We start from the raw sequence: 14,735 nt of genomic DNA on the forward strand, positions 1-14,735 counted from the left end.
CGGTCACGACTGCGTAATATTTTCAGGTGAGTTCGCCGCCAAAAGTTAGGTAACCCAGCTGCCCCTAGTAAGCATTGTGCTGCGTCTTTGTCTATCTGTAATCACTGGATGCTGCTCAACACCAAGGCACCAAGACAAGTAGCAGCAATGAATTACCTCCCCTTGAAATGTATTTTCTGTCTTGTATCCTGCATATCTCATTTCTCTACTAGAGACCTCCCTATGCACTAGAATATATTCTTTTCAGATAAAATTTGCAACTGAAGTTGGGTCTTCCAAGTATTTGCTACACACATCCGACAGTGATTCACCCGCGTGCCTGGGGTACCTACTACCGACCTCTGCCGGAGTCGGATGGGATGAAAAAGAAAAGTTGGCCCGTGCTCTCAGCTCCCGCATCGTCTTAGGTAGCCCCTCCCCCACTTTATTTGTCGATAAGGAGTTGTGAGGCAACTCACTCCTTCCCGCCGCCTTGTCCTTGCTGCCCATTTGATACTGCCCAGCCCGGTCCTTCCTCCACAACGACGACAAACCTGACGAACTCCGGGGTCCTTGGGCGACAAACAGAGCGACTACCGGTCATTTTCGATACGCTTTAACCGACTCGACTTGGCGACATCAAGCAGCCCTATTGCTCTTCAATCACCGCCCACTTGATTGGTCTGCCTCCACAGACAAACCGCTTCCCACGACCTGCATTGCACAGCCGGGGGCTTAGAACACCAGCAGATATGGGCAACACCACTTCTGCAGTGCTCGACAACATCGTCGAGGGGTCGAACTGTACGCTTTCTCCCCGATCATTTGGAATGCGCGGCCCCAACGTGGGCTCTGCAGAGAGACGACGTGCGTCGCTGACTTGCAACTCGGGCATTTAGTCGACCGGGACGAGGTTGAGCGTTTGCGAAAGAGATTCATGAAGTTGGACAAGGTATGGAACACATGCGCGCGCGTGCACTACGAGCTTGACTCTCTAGAGGCCACAAGCCGGGCTCAAGGCGGGTGTGCTAACCGGGCCAACTTCAAACAGGACAACTCCGGCACGATCGAGCGAGACGAGTTCCTCAGCCTTCCGCAGATATCTTCCAATCCTCTAGCTACCAGGTACGGCACGACTACGAGCGACCCAACATGCCTGCCGATATGTAGCTCCTGCTGCTGGATTATAATATGTACGGCCGCTAATTGTATCCTTTCTGCCACAGGATGATCGCGATCTTTGACGAGGACGGCGGCGGCGACGTCGACTTCCAAGAGTTCGTGTCGGGCCTGAGCGCGTTCTCGGCCAAGGGCAACAAGGAGCAGAAGCTCCAGTTCGCCTTCAAGGTCTACGACATTGACCGCGACGGCTACATCAGCAACGGCGAGCTCTTCATCGTGCTCAAGATGATGGTCGGCAGCAACCTTAAGGATCAGCAGCTGCAGCAGATCGTCGACAAGACCATCATGGAGGCCGACCTCGACAACGACGGCAAGATTAGCTTCGAGGAGTTCACCAAGATGGTGGAGAACACGGATGTCAGCATGAGCATGACACTTGGTGGGTTTCTTCTCCTTCCTTTGGCTCAGTGGGAGGAGCTTTACACCAGTGACATATCAGGTTTGCTAATCATTTCTCTGTGCCTCCAGACCAATTCTAGATGAGCATGGCTTGGTTCAAGACGATGAGAATCCTACGCAGCACCACGGCTGTTGACGATATAGGTTTCACTTTATGGGTTATGAAAAAGGATCTCTTTTCTTTCGTGCGCGAGTATGGTTATTAGGTTATACCTGGCTAAGGGATGGCATGCATCACAGAGAGATATCGTTCCGGGCCATTTCATGATGGAGAGAAATCAACGCGAATCAAGTCTTGGCATATACACTTCATACAGTCGAATGAGGCGCCATGTCCCGGGCATCTCCCTCCATGTGGCGAGGATCTCATGAAGCTAGAATCTTGGAGTTTAGACACATGAGTAGTGAGATTGAGAATGCCCACCATAACGGAAATGAACATCTTGAAGGACTGCTCCCATTCATTATCTGAAGAAGCTAGACTTGTGTGCTCTTACAGATGCCAGAACGTCAAGCCAGTAGCAGCAGATGGCGTACTGCTGGATAAGACCTGAAGGACTTGGCACTGAGACTGTTCGTACTTACGAATTTACAATACACAAGCAGCAAGTCGGCCTCCAAATCATGCATACACCCACCTTTTGTAGACCTCCGTGCCACTCAGACTCCAGCACTGCCTTCAACAGTGATGGGGTAGCTGTACTCACTACGGATGTACCAGAAGATCGATTATCCTAGCATAAAATTGATAAATCCATTGTATAAGCATTCAATTTCCTAGGTAGCTTCACTGTTCAACCCCGCATCCTGTAGATGTTCGCATGTGCTGATATATGACTTACACAAAAATCTGCTTTGTATATTCCATTTCCAGGAAGACGATCACACGTGGGTGAACTCATTTTCTTATATTTGCTAGGTTTTGTGATATGGCATATCATGACATTTCGATACTGTAGTCTGACCTTTCCCATGCCCTGCGTCCTGCTCCCATCTCGGCCAGTTCCGTCTCCCATGGTTTCACCGAGCAGGGAAAAGCAAAAGCATATGGACAGTTTATAATCCTCCACGACATCACTCATGTGATATCAAGGATCTCGGATCAAGCTGTCACAAATCTTTATTTTATGTCAACGGAACTGGACCTGTCCAAACCGCCGACGAAGGAAGAGGCCACATCGTGCAAGATTAGAACGCCTTATACAGACTCTTTACTGATATGCAAACGTCCCTGAAAGACATCTCAAGATGGCTGAAGTGATAGACACATGATGCAAAATACCGGCACAATCTTTATACAATACAATGAGACGGGCTATTGGCGACTGGGGTTTAGAAGCAAATCAGGCCCCTTCCAATCAGCAGAGAGGTGCCTGCTTCGACAAAACCTTCCTATCCCCCTACCTAAAACCTCGATATCAAACTCCCTTTTCTTGTTTCACCATCCGCTTGATATGTGACGTGAGAGGTCTCGGTTCAACCGAGCTTCCTCGATTATGTATCTTTCAGATGTATACATATAGCGTGGAAGATGTTGATCACACTCACCGGACTGCCCAGTATGATTACCACCGCCAAAGTCTAACTATACATCAAACGTATCGCATGTGCAAAGAAACAATTAGCTTATCTAGAGCTAAAAAGTCCCATGTTCCAGGCTGAGACTAAACTTCTGAGACTACCCTCCGCCGTTATCTTGCAAAGTCAAAACATTGGTAGCCAACAGGCGTGAGAATTGCGAGAATCCTCGATGACTGACCGAGGTTATCCCAAGGTCTCAGACATACGAGCAATGGTTTGCGTTTCCGTCGTAAGGATAATACACTGATAATCTTCTTGTGACTACAAACAAAACAAAACATTACAGAAGCGCCCCGCCGTGCGATGCTCTGGTTGTTTGTTAACGATGGAAATCACCCGTTGTCAATGTTGTTTGTACTTTGTCTTTTCGCCGAATCTTTCCTGTTAGTACTATGTGACCTGTCACAAAAGGACTGGCGATGCAACAATCAGGTGCTACAGTGTCACCCTGAACAGTGCACTCAGAAGCCCTGCGAACATCATTGCTTGTATCGTACCTTGTCACACTCCCCTTTGCAGCCCTGAAGTCACTAGCACCCTGGTCCTGGACATGGAGCCAAAGGCTAGCGGACTGGGCGAGCTGGGCTTCCGACACGCCCGGAAGATGGACAAGTACGTATCCTCGAACCCCCACTTGCATGGAATCCTTGCAACACTTGTATGGTGGAGTTGTACTTGTAGTCGGAGATGAGGTAGGTACGCAGAGTATGCCCACTGCTCTCGGTCCCCCCCGTCAGTTCTAGATTTGTATACGATACATGTTTATGAAGAGGGCATTTGGTTCTGGCGAAAATGACACCGGCCAAGTAACCTTGGGCTCTTCATCTCCGTGATTCGACCGTGAAACACGCTCGACCTGTACGCAGAGAGGACGGTAACACAGTCGTAGCTGTCAGGCAATGCAGCTACCCGTCTCGCAGATGACTCAACCAAGGAAGCTCCAATCAGGAGCCTTGGGGCCAGAACAAGATCAGCACTCAAGAGTAAACACTGGAGCGAGCCACAAACAAAGGATTAGAAAGCGGGGGTGCATCGGTGTCATAAAAGCCTTGATGCTTGGCATACCACCGAAGGATAATCATTGCTTGTTTGCCTGTTTTTATCAGCATTTGCATATCCAGCTTTGGTCAAGTGCTGACAACTGGACCACAATGAAAAAGAAACAAGCAAGGCTACGAGGGCACTGCGGCCGTCAGAATGGGGCGGATCCACGGTGGAAAGAAGGAGGCGAGGGGGGCCACAGGACATCAGGGCCGGGGAACCGGCTCCGGCTCCGGTGAGATGAAGGGACCACAAGGCAGGACTGACCGGAAAAAGCAACGTTATGAGACATTGCCGGAGTGGGAATGTTCTGTGGCGATGGTCGGTAAGGTTTAGCGGTCTGGCTAGTGACGCATGTTCCAGGAAATGCAAGCAAGGTTTCGTTAGCGGACCCTGCTTGCGGGCCTCTTTTTAGCTCCCGCACTTTTCACGCGCCCTCCCGTCTTGCCGCCGGCCAGGTTTTCTCCAGAATTATTTGTTTCTTGGAGGCAAGCCATGCAAGCCATGCAAGCCCTGCCTGGGATCCTTACTAGTCGCCCTTTACCCCCCCTTCTCCCTCACACCCACTCCTTGGCTCTTGGACGGCCGCCTGATCGTGGACAGGTGCATATGTACATAGTGTGTACGATAATCGTATGTATGTAATCTGCGAGAAAATCGCCCGAGCAGGGCAGGGCGGGTGGCGTGATCGCCATTGTAGCTTGAGACGCAGACAAGGGAGGATCTCGTCCGGACGAGCCACACGGCGTTTATTCTTCGATGTGCGAGCGGACATGTCCGTATTGCACGGTCACTTGACAAGGCGCATCCACCTCAGATCACAGGAAACCCCCCCAACTGGAGGGTCCTGATTCGATATCACGATCGCCGAAGCCGCTCGCCTGCGAGATCAGGATCTGCAGGGTCCGACGGATGGACTGCTCCCGAGGGACGGACCCCTGGAGGTGAGGCTGAAGCGTGCTGATCACCATTTTTGGGCAAAGTGCCGCGTCGTTCGTGGGCGTGCATCTGGCCCCCGGATTGAGCATCACAAAACGGTTGTGCATGGAGGGCTGCGCCGTCTCCGTCGATTGCAGTAGCGTGAACAGGGTTCCCTGTCCACTCCCTGGATTGCGTATGCAACGCATGCAGGTGTGGCACATCTGTTGAATATGATAGATGGCCAGGAGCGGAACAGGGGCCCAATGCGGGATATGGCAGCGAATGGATGGGAATGCAAGGCTGAGAGCAAGGCGACGGGCGAGGATGGTTCGCCTCTTGGGGATGCAATTCCTCGCCCCCGCCCTCCACTAAGCCTATCATCTTGCCCAAGTAGGACGCCACACAAACCCCCCCCCCATACTTATCTTGTAGTGGTGGTGTGGGCGGAATAATTCTGACAGGATGAGAAGGGACTAACCGAACCCTGCATGCATGCATGCCTGTTATCTGTTCTATTGCGGTGGCGGCAGGCGCGGTGGAGGAACAAGGCTGGGCGGATGGAGGCAAGTGGCGAGGGTGGGTGTGTGGGCGTTTACACTTGTTTTTGGCAGGACCCAGCAGCCTGGTAAGAGGCTACAGGCTAAGGCGAGGCGGGAATGTAGGCAGCGATCGGCGCTGTAAAACTCCCTCCCCACCCCGCCGCCATGCAGGCGTGCAGGCGCCTGCATGTGTACCTAGGTAGTTACTTGCCCTTTTAGGACCCCGGTCTTCCCTCCCACTGGCCACGTCCCCCCAGTGCTGATCAGCCAGTCCAGTCCAGTCCAGTCCAGTCCAGTCGCTTCCTGCATTGCCGGGCGTGCACATCGACTCGACTAAAATAAGATCTAATATTCCATAAGAAAGGTGCGGCGATGTCGTTACTGGCCAATTGTCTCATTCTTTTGCTACATCTCCGCCGGATGAGTCTTCCGCCCTGGCCTTCCGTGTTCGCCTTGCGATTTGGTCTTGTAGTCGCCTTCCCACTGACTGCGGCCCCTCATGACCCTGACGATGCACCCCTGGATACACCACCCACCCTTGCAAATCCGAGGCATCCAAGGATCGCGAACCAGACACATCAGATCGCCTAAGCGGTGGAGCGACTTGTTTTCCTGCTAGTATTAGTTTAGTCCCTGATTCAGAGCCTAAACAAACGTCAGCACATGCTTGGGACTTGGGCCAAAATGTTGTTCGTATGGCTCTCGCGGTTCTGCAGTCGTCGACAAGGCTTGCAAGGGGCGGCAAAGGCAAACTCGCCTCACTTTTATCCTGGTTCATTTTCCCTTCCTCGATTCTCTCCCGTTATCTCTCTTCTATGTGCTACCCTCTCGGTCATGGCCAACCCGGCCCACACAAACGTATATGTACCCGGTATGCTTTGATCGAGTCTAGTATGTACAAGATCAATAAGACCAAGCATAACACATGTTCCCGTACCGGTGATGTAGGGTCTGGTACCCAAAACAAAGAGAAGCGAGACTGAGTCGCCACGAAGAAAGGAGAAGAAAACGTAAACAATTGGATATCCACAAAGCAGTCCCTTCCCGCCCTCCCCCGATCCTGAAATTTCCCGAAATATGAACTTGGTACACAAGTGATCCGCCAACCCCTTGCGGGAGAACCTCTTGTAATCTGGTCTATACGCTTGTTTGCTTTTGGTGAACCCAAAGGGAAAGAAAAAAAGTGACACAAACAGAAAAAAATGAAAAGCGGCATATCCTTTGTCAAATCAATTGAGCCCACGTCGTCCGTCCTGCCGTCGTACAGAGTATGATTTCCCATCCCGTCAGAGACCCATGACCGGTAGCATGGCAGCCTGTCCAACCCGGAACCGGTCCGGGGTGAAAAGCCTCGTCCTTCAGGAGCCCGTGTCTTTCCCAACCCTATCACATGTCCCGTGATGCTGAACCCTAATGCATAACACCTGTGACATGGCGAAACGTGTACATGTGACTGCATGAAGAGCTTGCATGTCCTCTGAGGGTATGCATCTTGTGTAAGCTCATCCCCAACTCCGTAAAAGTGTGTGTCCAAGGCCTCGACCTAGAAAACCCTCTGCCCGACTCCAGAATTGATACCCTAGGAAAATGGACCGACAGCCCGTGTAATCCATAGTATAGCATACAATGATAGAGAGACCACGAAAAAAGACAAATGAAACATGTAGGGAAAGTGACAGAGGGAGGCACAGGTGGCGCTGCGAGAGCCACAAGACTTGTGAGGAGTAGTGCGGCTGCGGCAAAGTGGTACTTTCCGGCCCGTTCGCGCTGGGAATTTTGCTTACGCGCGGTGCGAAGTCGAGCCTGCAGCATCTCCGCCGGCACCGGGTGTCTCGTACAGGTCTAGGCACTCTGTGAGGACTGGAGGAAAAGAGGAGGCGGGTTAGTGCCAAAACCAATGTAACAATGCCCACATCTCACTTACTCGCAATGATTTGCTCCTCCCAAACCCCGTACTGGTAGTCGACCAGCCCGTGGCGCTCGATACCATCGCAGAGGCGCACAAGCTCCTTGCCCATCTTCTCGAGGCTCTCTTGAGACACAAGGCTTTGGGATCGCTGCAACTGCTGTCCCGACTCCATCATGTCCTTTTGTTTTTGCAAGAGAGCCAGCCATGCGTGGTTGAAGTCGTTCCATAGCTTGATACGGTCTGCGTGGAGGCTTTGATCGTCCATGTTGAGGCCTGCATACTAAAGTTAGTACAGTACCTCACAAGTTGACAAGCCACTTGATTCGCCCAAGGGAAGGGGCAGCGGGGGCCCTAAACTTACCCAGCTCAGCAACGTGGGAAAGGAGCCAGTCGGAAACGTTGAGGAGACTGTCGCTAGCCGACGCCAACACACCGTTGATGATATTTTGGAAGATCTCCTTCAGCGCAGTCTGATAGGAGGCATAGGCTTCTTCAAGCCCGCCCGGTGCTCTGTACTCTTGCTCTTCCATGCTGGTGTCGGCGGCAGAGGCTGTTGACGCTTGTTGTTGTTGTTGTTGAGAGCCCATGCCTCCCATCGAAGCCATCTGGCCAGCATAACTCTGCAGCATGCTCGACCTGTCGGCTTGTCCTTGTTGATATACCCCCGCCGAGGCGCCAGCAGAGGCTGTTTGCGGCGGGATGCCTTGCGCTGCGGCCGCATTGGCTGGCTCGCTTTGGAAGTACGGGGCCGTCACATCCGTCGCCATCATCTGCAACGCTGCGGGCTGCCGAGAGGAGAACTGGTGACTCGTATCGTAGACGGAGCTTTGCGTGCTTGCTTGTGGGACATTGTACATCATACTGGCCTGGTTGTACGCGTTGGCAAAGCCCTGGGTTTGGCGCGCGTCTTGACCGTAATCTGCCGCTGGCTGGTGATAGCCCATGGCGCCCTGCGGCATCCCAGTCGCCGCGGGGAAAGTGTTTGGTGCCGTGTCCTGGTAGTAGCCACTGTAGGCAGCCGAGCCACTCATGCCCCTTGCCGCAGCCGCAGCCGACGTGTTAATTGGCGATGGTCGGAATCTATCGGCTGCGGCGCCGCCCCCGTAAGACCGGCGCTGTTGCGACGGGTCTTGGCCCGGCTGGTGATATCTAGGGTTCGACGAGGGATGCATCGGGACGTCATTCTGTCTCCTCTGGCGATTTGGATCATCCATTCCTCCAAGCGGCGCGTTCGCAGCAACGTCAGGCGATGCGCCCAATCCGTTGTGCGGCCGATGAAGGACCTGAAGAGAAACCCAAGGTTTCCGACTTGGACCAAGCGCAGCCGCTACCACTTACCGCGGTCTTTGCTTGGGCAGCAATGCCTGAATACCCAGGACTAGGCCCGGTTGGTGCGTGGCCGAAGAAAAGAAGCTAAGGCAATCTGCAGTAGCACGGGTTAAGGTTGCTCGAGGATGACACCACGAGGCATGCGACTCGGTGGTATCAGCAGCAAGAGTGCTAACGCGGCTAGCAGTGACTGAAGATACCAAGTATCAAACTTTTCGTAAGCGAGGGCGAAGGAGAAGATTACTCGAGTTGGTTCGACTGTTGAGGCGCAAGAAAACAGCTGCCCTGGTCGCGCGCTGTGTAAAGGAGAGACAGGTTGGAGGAGCAGCTGCCTTGATCGATGGAGTGGAACGGATGCCGACTTAGACGACGTCCCGGTTAAATAGTATGTGGTTCCCGTAGCGAATGGAAGGTTCAACACTTGATCAAGGTGTGATGTGATACCAGGGCAAGGACTTTCGAGTGGGCTGGAGGTGAGGAAGGAGTGGTCCAGAAGCTTTAGAATCACACTTCGACAGCCACGACGGAGTGGACAGGCAAGGGGTGTGTCGCGAGAGGCTAGGCGCTATTGTGAGGCTAAGAATATCTCGATGCTGCAAGTCAACGACTCTGCATGAACGCCGGCTGGGCTCGTGGTGCCGGCAAAGCCGCACCCGTGACGCATGGAAAGAATCCAACCTTGCTTGCTGGGCCAAAGGACCGCGTCAGTTCACACCTCGGGCCAGGCGTGCAGGTTTTTGTTTGGGAATCGAGGCTTCGCCTGACCTTTCTTATGTAATCGCGCCAGGCAGGGACGGGGGCTGACGAAGGGTGAAGGGGATGAGAGCTCCTATCCAGTAGGCTTGGTGAAGATGGGAGAGGGGGTTCGAATAGGTAGAACAGGGGAGGGCCTGCTTGAGTGTGTAGTGGCTGTTGATTGGGTCTTATAAGGGGGACCTCCAACAGAGCAGTAGCACGAAGCTTGCCAGTGCCCACAGAAGCTGAACGTCTAGGTGAGTGGGCTAGAGGCTATCGGAAACTAGCTCAGAAGACGTATCCCCTGCCCAGGCAGATAGAATGTTCGGGGAAGCGGGTGGACACCTTGAAGGTGAAGAAGAGGCGCAAGTCGAGGGCCCAACTCGGTATAGTGAGGTGCAGACCGCGTGAGAAGAATCGACGACCACGGAGGTCGTGGAGAGAACAGGAGTGTAACGGGTGCGAACTAGTGAAGACACAGCTCCGGCAGCTCGTTTGTTGCAAGGAAGTACACGCTACCGGCGAGCCAAAGGTTGACGGAAATTCTAGGTCCCACCCCTGGGAGGAGAGTCTTGTACCTATGACGGCGTGGCACTGTGCAGGGCGAGGGTAGGTAATGATGGGTGGTTTGTGAGCATAGAGATACATGAGGAGGAATGCCGACCTGAGAACATGAGGAGCTGGACATCTGCAACGGGAGAGGACTGGGGTCGAGAGTGTCGCCGAAGGCTCGGAGAGCCAGCCAAGATGGATCCAGCTGATTGACCTTGAGGTGGAGCGATCTACAGGTGTCCAGTATTGAGCCAACCCTTCTTAGTTTGATACCCTAGCCTTGATGGTTAGCCCCAGGGGCGGTGGGGTTGCCTTTTCTTTCTGGGAGACATGGTTTAAAGGAATCGGCCAGACCACTGACATGCTGTGGCGCCTGCATTCGTTGCGTTGGTGGCGGTGGTATGACAGGTAGGGAGATATGCAGAGATGGGGACGCAGACGACGATAGGTACCTACCGACCAGAGGTAAACTCGGCGCAGACAGCCAGGTACTCTTGTGACAGGGATGCGGAGATGGGGCTTGGAATGGGGCGCGCGTGTAAGTGCAAGGGCTTGGGGGGGTGGGAAAGGGTCTGGCGCGCTTAATATGTGTTCGACTTCGGGGGAATGTAGAAGGCCAAGAAGAGGGGAGGAAGGAGAGCTTCGGCAACCGCCACGACATCCGGGCGGTGATCAAAGGACTATGAGTGAAGAAGGGAGGGATGAAGGCTAGCGAGAGGAGAGGAGAGGACAGGAGAGGACAGGAGAGGACAGGAGAGGACAGGAGAGGCGCATCCAGCACCGATAAGACACTGAACGATCATGATACAAAGGAACAGGGAAAAAGTATACGCACATAAGTTGAGCGAAGAACAGGGGCAGCTGGCTGCGAGGCGAGCACCCTGGGATGAGAAGCCACCCGGTATCTCCTAAAGAAGAAATGCTGGAGTGCGTCTTTAGCGAAGCCTCTTTTACCAGACCAGCTCTCGTGGAGAGACCGTCGTGGGTCCGGCGTTCTTGGTGTTGGATGCTCGGGACAAGCTAGTGATTTAGGCCAATTCCCAAGCATCCATTAGCTCGACTCTGTGTGATGGGTGATCATCCGCTCTCGGCTGACAATTGCTTTTTTTTCCTCTTTGGAGGGGATGAACTCTCTGGTGGTAGGTGGCCGAGGACCTGCACGACAAATCAGATTGAGCCAGTCCCGACGTTAATATCTGACTTTGAGACTATTGTGTCTTTCTTTGGTGTTTCCAGTCCTGTATATAAACGTCTCCTGTGCCCGGTCCCTTCCCAATTGGAGACGTAGCTCTGCAAGCCAGCTGATTGTTTCGAGTTGATGAGGAGGGCTTCTTCCGAGAGGTAGGTAGGTATGAGGTACCTCACAAGGTGTGAGCGGGCCACTTGTGTGTGCGTCTCCGTGTGTGTGTGGGTGCCCTTTGCGTAAGAGTGGTCCTTTCACCTTTTGCTAGTTTGAGAAAAACTGTGCCTTAGCCTGGACTGGCAGTGGGGGGAATGTGATGCTCCTCGATCTTCTGTACCTGGCCGTAGAACCAAAGGGACAGGCAGAGGCTGCTGCTCGAAGGGCACTAAGAGTCGAGAGAAGTGGACTGGGTGACGTGACCATGTGTCCAAGAGGACAGAGAGCCATCGCCTTGGGAGGAGACGGGGAAGCCAGTTTAAATCCGTTTGGGCTTAGAAAGGAGCCAATGCAATGCCATGTGCCAAAAGTCCACTAATAAGTCCAGGATCACTCTCGAAATGTGTCAAGGCCGGTCAGCCAGCATCTGGTCGAGTTTCGGTCGAACGGTTGTCAACTACTGCAACTACGAGATATGGCGACTAGTCAGTAGAGCTTCCATGCTGTTCTGACCGTCGTCGGCCGTGTGAGAGAGGCCATATGTGATCCAGCAGACTGGGAACCTTGGGCTGCGGCCGGGTCCTTAGAGCTTTGTAGGTTCCGTGCGGAAGGAAGAGCCACAGCTCACTGGGGTACCCTCTAGGTCCTCCGGTCTGTTCAGGTTTTGTGACACAGGGTGCCGACAATTGGCCGCTTCTATGCGGCCCTGGACCAGAGCTGTCGAAGACGATTGTCCCCCGGCCTCTCTGCATGACCCTTGTCATGACAAGGTTGTCGGATGATGCCGCAGTTGCATTCTGCAAGCAGCATGGAGTAGATAGGCATGCAAGCATGTACTTGTAGGGCCTAGATGCGATTATCATCTGGAGGGCCATCTCCACCCCCATACTCCTGTCGACAACGTTTCAGGATCAGCAAGCCACCTCCGATCTGTGCTGTGCAGACCAAGCAAGAGTTGATAGGCTAACAACCAAGGAAAGATGCTCTTTCCTTCCTTGATCCGCATAGTGGTCTCTGATTGTTCCTGACTCCGAGTGGGGGTGTAGTCAGGACCTGCCAAACCACTGGCGCGATGTCCTAGTGGCTTGGGATATTGACCACTGGCCATCTTTTGAAGTGGGAAAAAAGAGACCGCAGAGAGCAAAGGCGGAATTTCGAGGGGGAAGGAGAAGAGGTTGCAGCAGCATGTGACAGACAGTAAAAATTGGATACGACCAAGCCAACAAAAATCGACCCATGATTCCGGGCGGCACTGCCGGTGAGAACGCCTGATGATGCCCAATTGTAGCAGCCCAACCATCTCTGGACTCAAGGGTGCTTACTCTGGCTTGGTGCCGTCGAGCATAGCGGCGCGGATGCGGATGCGGATGCGGATGCTGATGCTGAAGCTGGGCCGGGGGGCAGTGGCTGCACGTCCAGGAGTCATCTCCGTGTGTTTCGATGGTAAATTTGGGCTCGATTGTGGGCTGCAGCTGCTGAAACATGGTGCAAGAGTCCAAGTACAGGTACCACGCATGCTCTTGGTGCAGAGACAGGTCGGTGATGGGGTCTTGTCGGGGAAATTGTGGTGGTTTTCCATTAGAACCTTGAACCATGTCGAGGGAATTGAAAGCTGGCAGGGAACGAGGACGTTGTTAATAAGCTTGCATGGCCTGCAGGCGGTCCAGGGATTAATTGATTGCATGGAAGGATGTGCGCCTGCCACCCCGCCAGTGTCCGCCAGCCTGCCACACACCTGCTTGACGTTACAACGGGCAAGCCAGTCGGGCCAGATCCCTGCTCGTGCCTTGGCGCCCTACCTAATTCCGTACATGCCCGTTTAACTACAAGTCGAGTACCTGCTTCTGGCTTGCTTGGGGGGGACCGGAGAGAGTGCGAAGTCTTTCAGAGAAAACACCTCGCAAGAAGAGACAACGAGGCAGGGCTGTGGATCGAATCAACACCACAGCTTACCTTGCGGGATACAATCTCTTCACACTCTCACGACTCTGTTTCATGTCTTCTCTTTATGAGAGTTGGCTAGACCTGGACCAATAGGGAGAGGTACCTCCCTCGGACCAGCAGGAGACACCAAGCAACTAACTACGGGGCATGCAACTCGAATAAGTCTTGGTACCTCCCTGCACCTGACTGGCCCACTGCCCAGCTGCAACAGAAGTATTAAGCAATTCACCATTTGAGACCACTGCACCTGCGCTGCAACCACGCATCCGCCCCCGGAAACTTCAGGTCTCGGTACTTGTACGGAGTACATGCATGTCGTACTTGCCAGATGCTACAGATTGTGGAGAACCGAAATCGCATCGCAGTCCCCTTAATCACTTAATCATGGTGCGCTGACCGTGCCTTCCACCCGCCCAGATTGAACCATTGTTGCTAAGGTAAGTACCTAGGCAATGTAGGGTAACTACAAGGTAGGTAGCAACTGCCTCCACTGACACCTGCAGCTTCACGTGCTGCGACCATCTTTGTAAGATGCGTTCTCTCCCAGGTCCACCTCCGCAGCCAACGGCACAAGGGCAGAAGGAGCACAGAATCTTGAATATTCCCCATTGTATCTCTCGTGACAAGGAAAGGTCTTAGAGCACAGCACAGCCTTGACGAGACGCACTTGTTTCGCCATCATAACCCACTCGCAGGGCTGACATACGACGTATCTCGACCTGGGAAGCACACCAAGAGCAGATCTTTCCAGAGAAGGTATCTCGGTGGGAAAGATGAGTCTCATGAAGCGAAACAGCATCGACCCAGCCAAGGTGCCAGTCACAAAAGGACCCAAAAACTTGATGGCAGATGTAATGCGAGGCTGCCCGTCTCCACACACGAGGGAGGGATGGTAAGGCGGCCATGGAAGGGTTTAGGAACCTCGAATCGGGCGCCCTCCTCTTAACAGACCAGGATGTCACAGCAGTGGTGACTGCGAGCGAGTGATGATGCAGGGTCCCCCTCTAGTCGCTAATCGCTGCAGGCTTGGATGCAAGAGGAGCGGATGGCTTGCGCATTTCTGTTCGATCGATCGCAAAATCCGGAATTGAATTCCTACACACTGGCAATGGACGACTGGTCCGCTTTCCTCGTCCTGGTCTGCAGATCTCAGCCTCATGCGAGGCGACCAGTGTCGATCAATTCAAAGACAAGGCGGCGACACCTCCCCGGTCCCCACTGTCGACACTGGTACCTAGACTGGCAGACTGGGAACATTCCGCTAATTTTAGCCCTCGACACTTTT

General features: G+C 53.4%; 2 protein-coding genes across 2 annotated transcripts; one reads left to right on the plus strand and one right to left on the minus strand.

Moving 5' to 3' along the window:
- Nucleotides 1-731: 731 nt before the first annotated feature.
- E0L32_004715 (uncharacterized protein) lies at nt 732-1,696 on the plus strand (the record flags this gene model as incomplete). The annotated part of the gene is made up of 4 exons (XM_031139156.1): nt 732-783; nt 879-1,104; nt 1,206-1,600; nt 1,641-1,696. The coding sequence occupies 4 exons, from the start codon at nt 732-734 to the stop codon at nt 1,694-1,696; spliced, it is 729 nt and encodes a 242-aa protein (XP_030996868.1).
- Nucleotides 1,697-7,422: 5,726 nt separating this feature from the next.
- Nucleotides 7,423-8,723, minus strand: E0L32_004716 (uncharacterized protein; the record flags this gene model as incomplete). The annotated part of the gene is made up of 3 exons (XM_031139157.1): nt 7,423-7,502; nt 7,567-7,824; nt 7,913-8,723. The coding sequence occupies 3 exons, from the start codon at nt 8,721-8,723 to the stop codon at nt 7,423-7,425; spliced, it is 1,149 nt and encodes a 382-aa protein (XP_030996869.1).
- Between the last annotated feature and the right edge of the window lie 6,012 nt (nt 8,724-14,735).

Source organism: Thyridium curvatum (genome assembly GCF_004353045.1).
Source record: "Thyridium curvatum strain D216 chromosome Unknown NODE_23_length_467585_cov_82.455940, whole genome shotgun sequence".
NCBI lineage: Eukaryota > Fungi > Ascomycota > Sordariomycetes > Thyridiales > Thyridiaceae > Thyridium > Thyridium curvatum.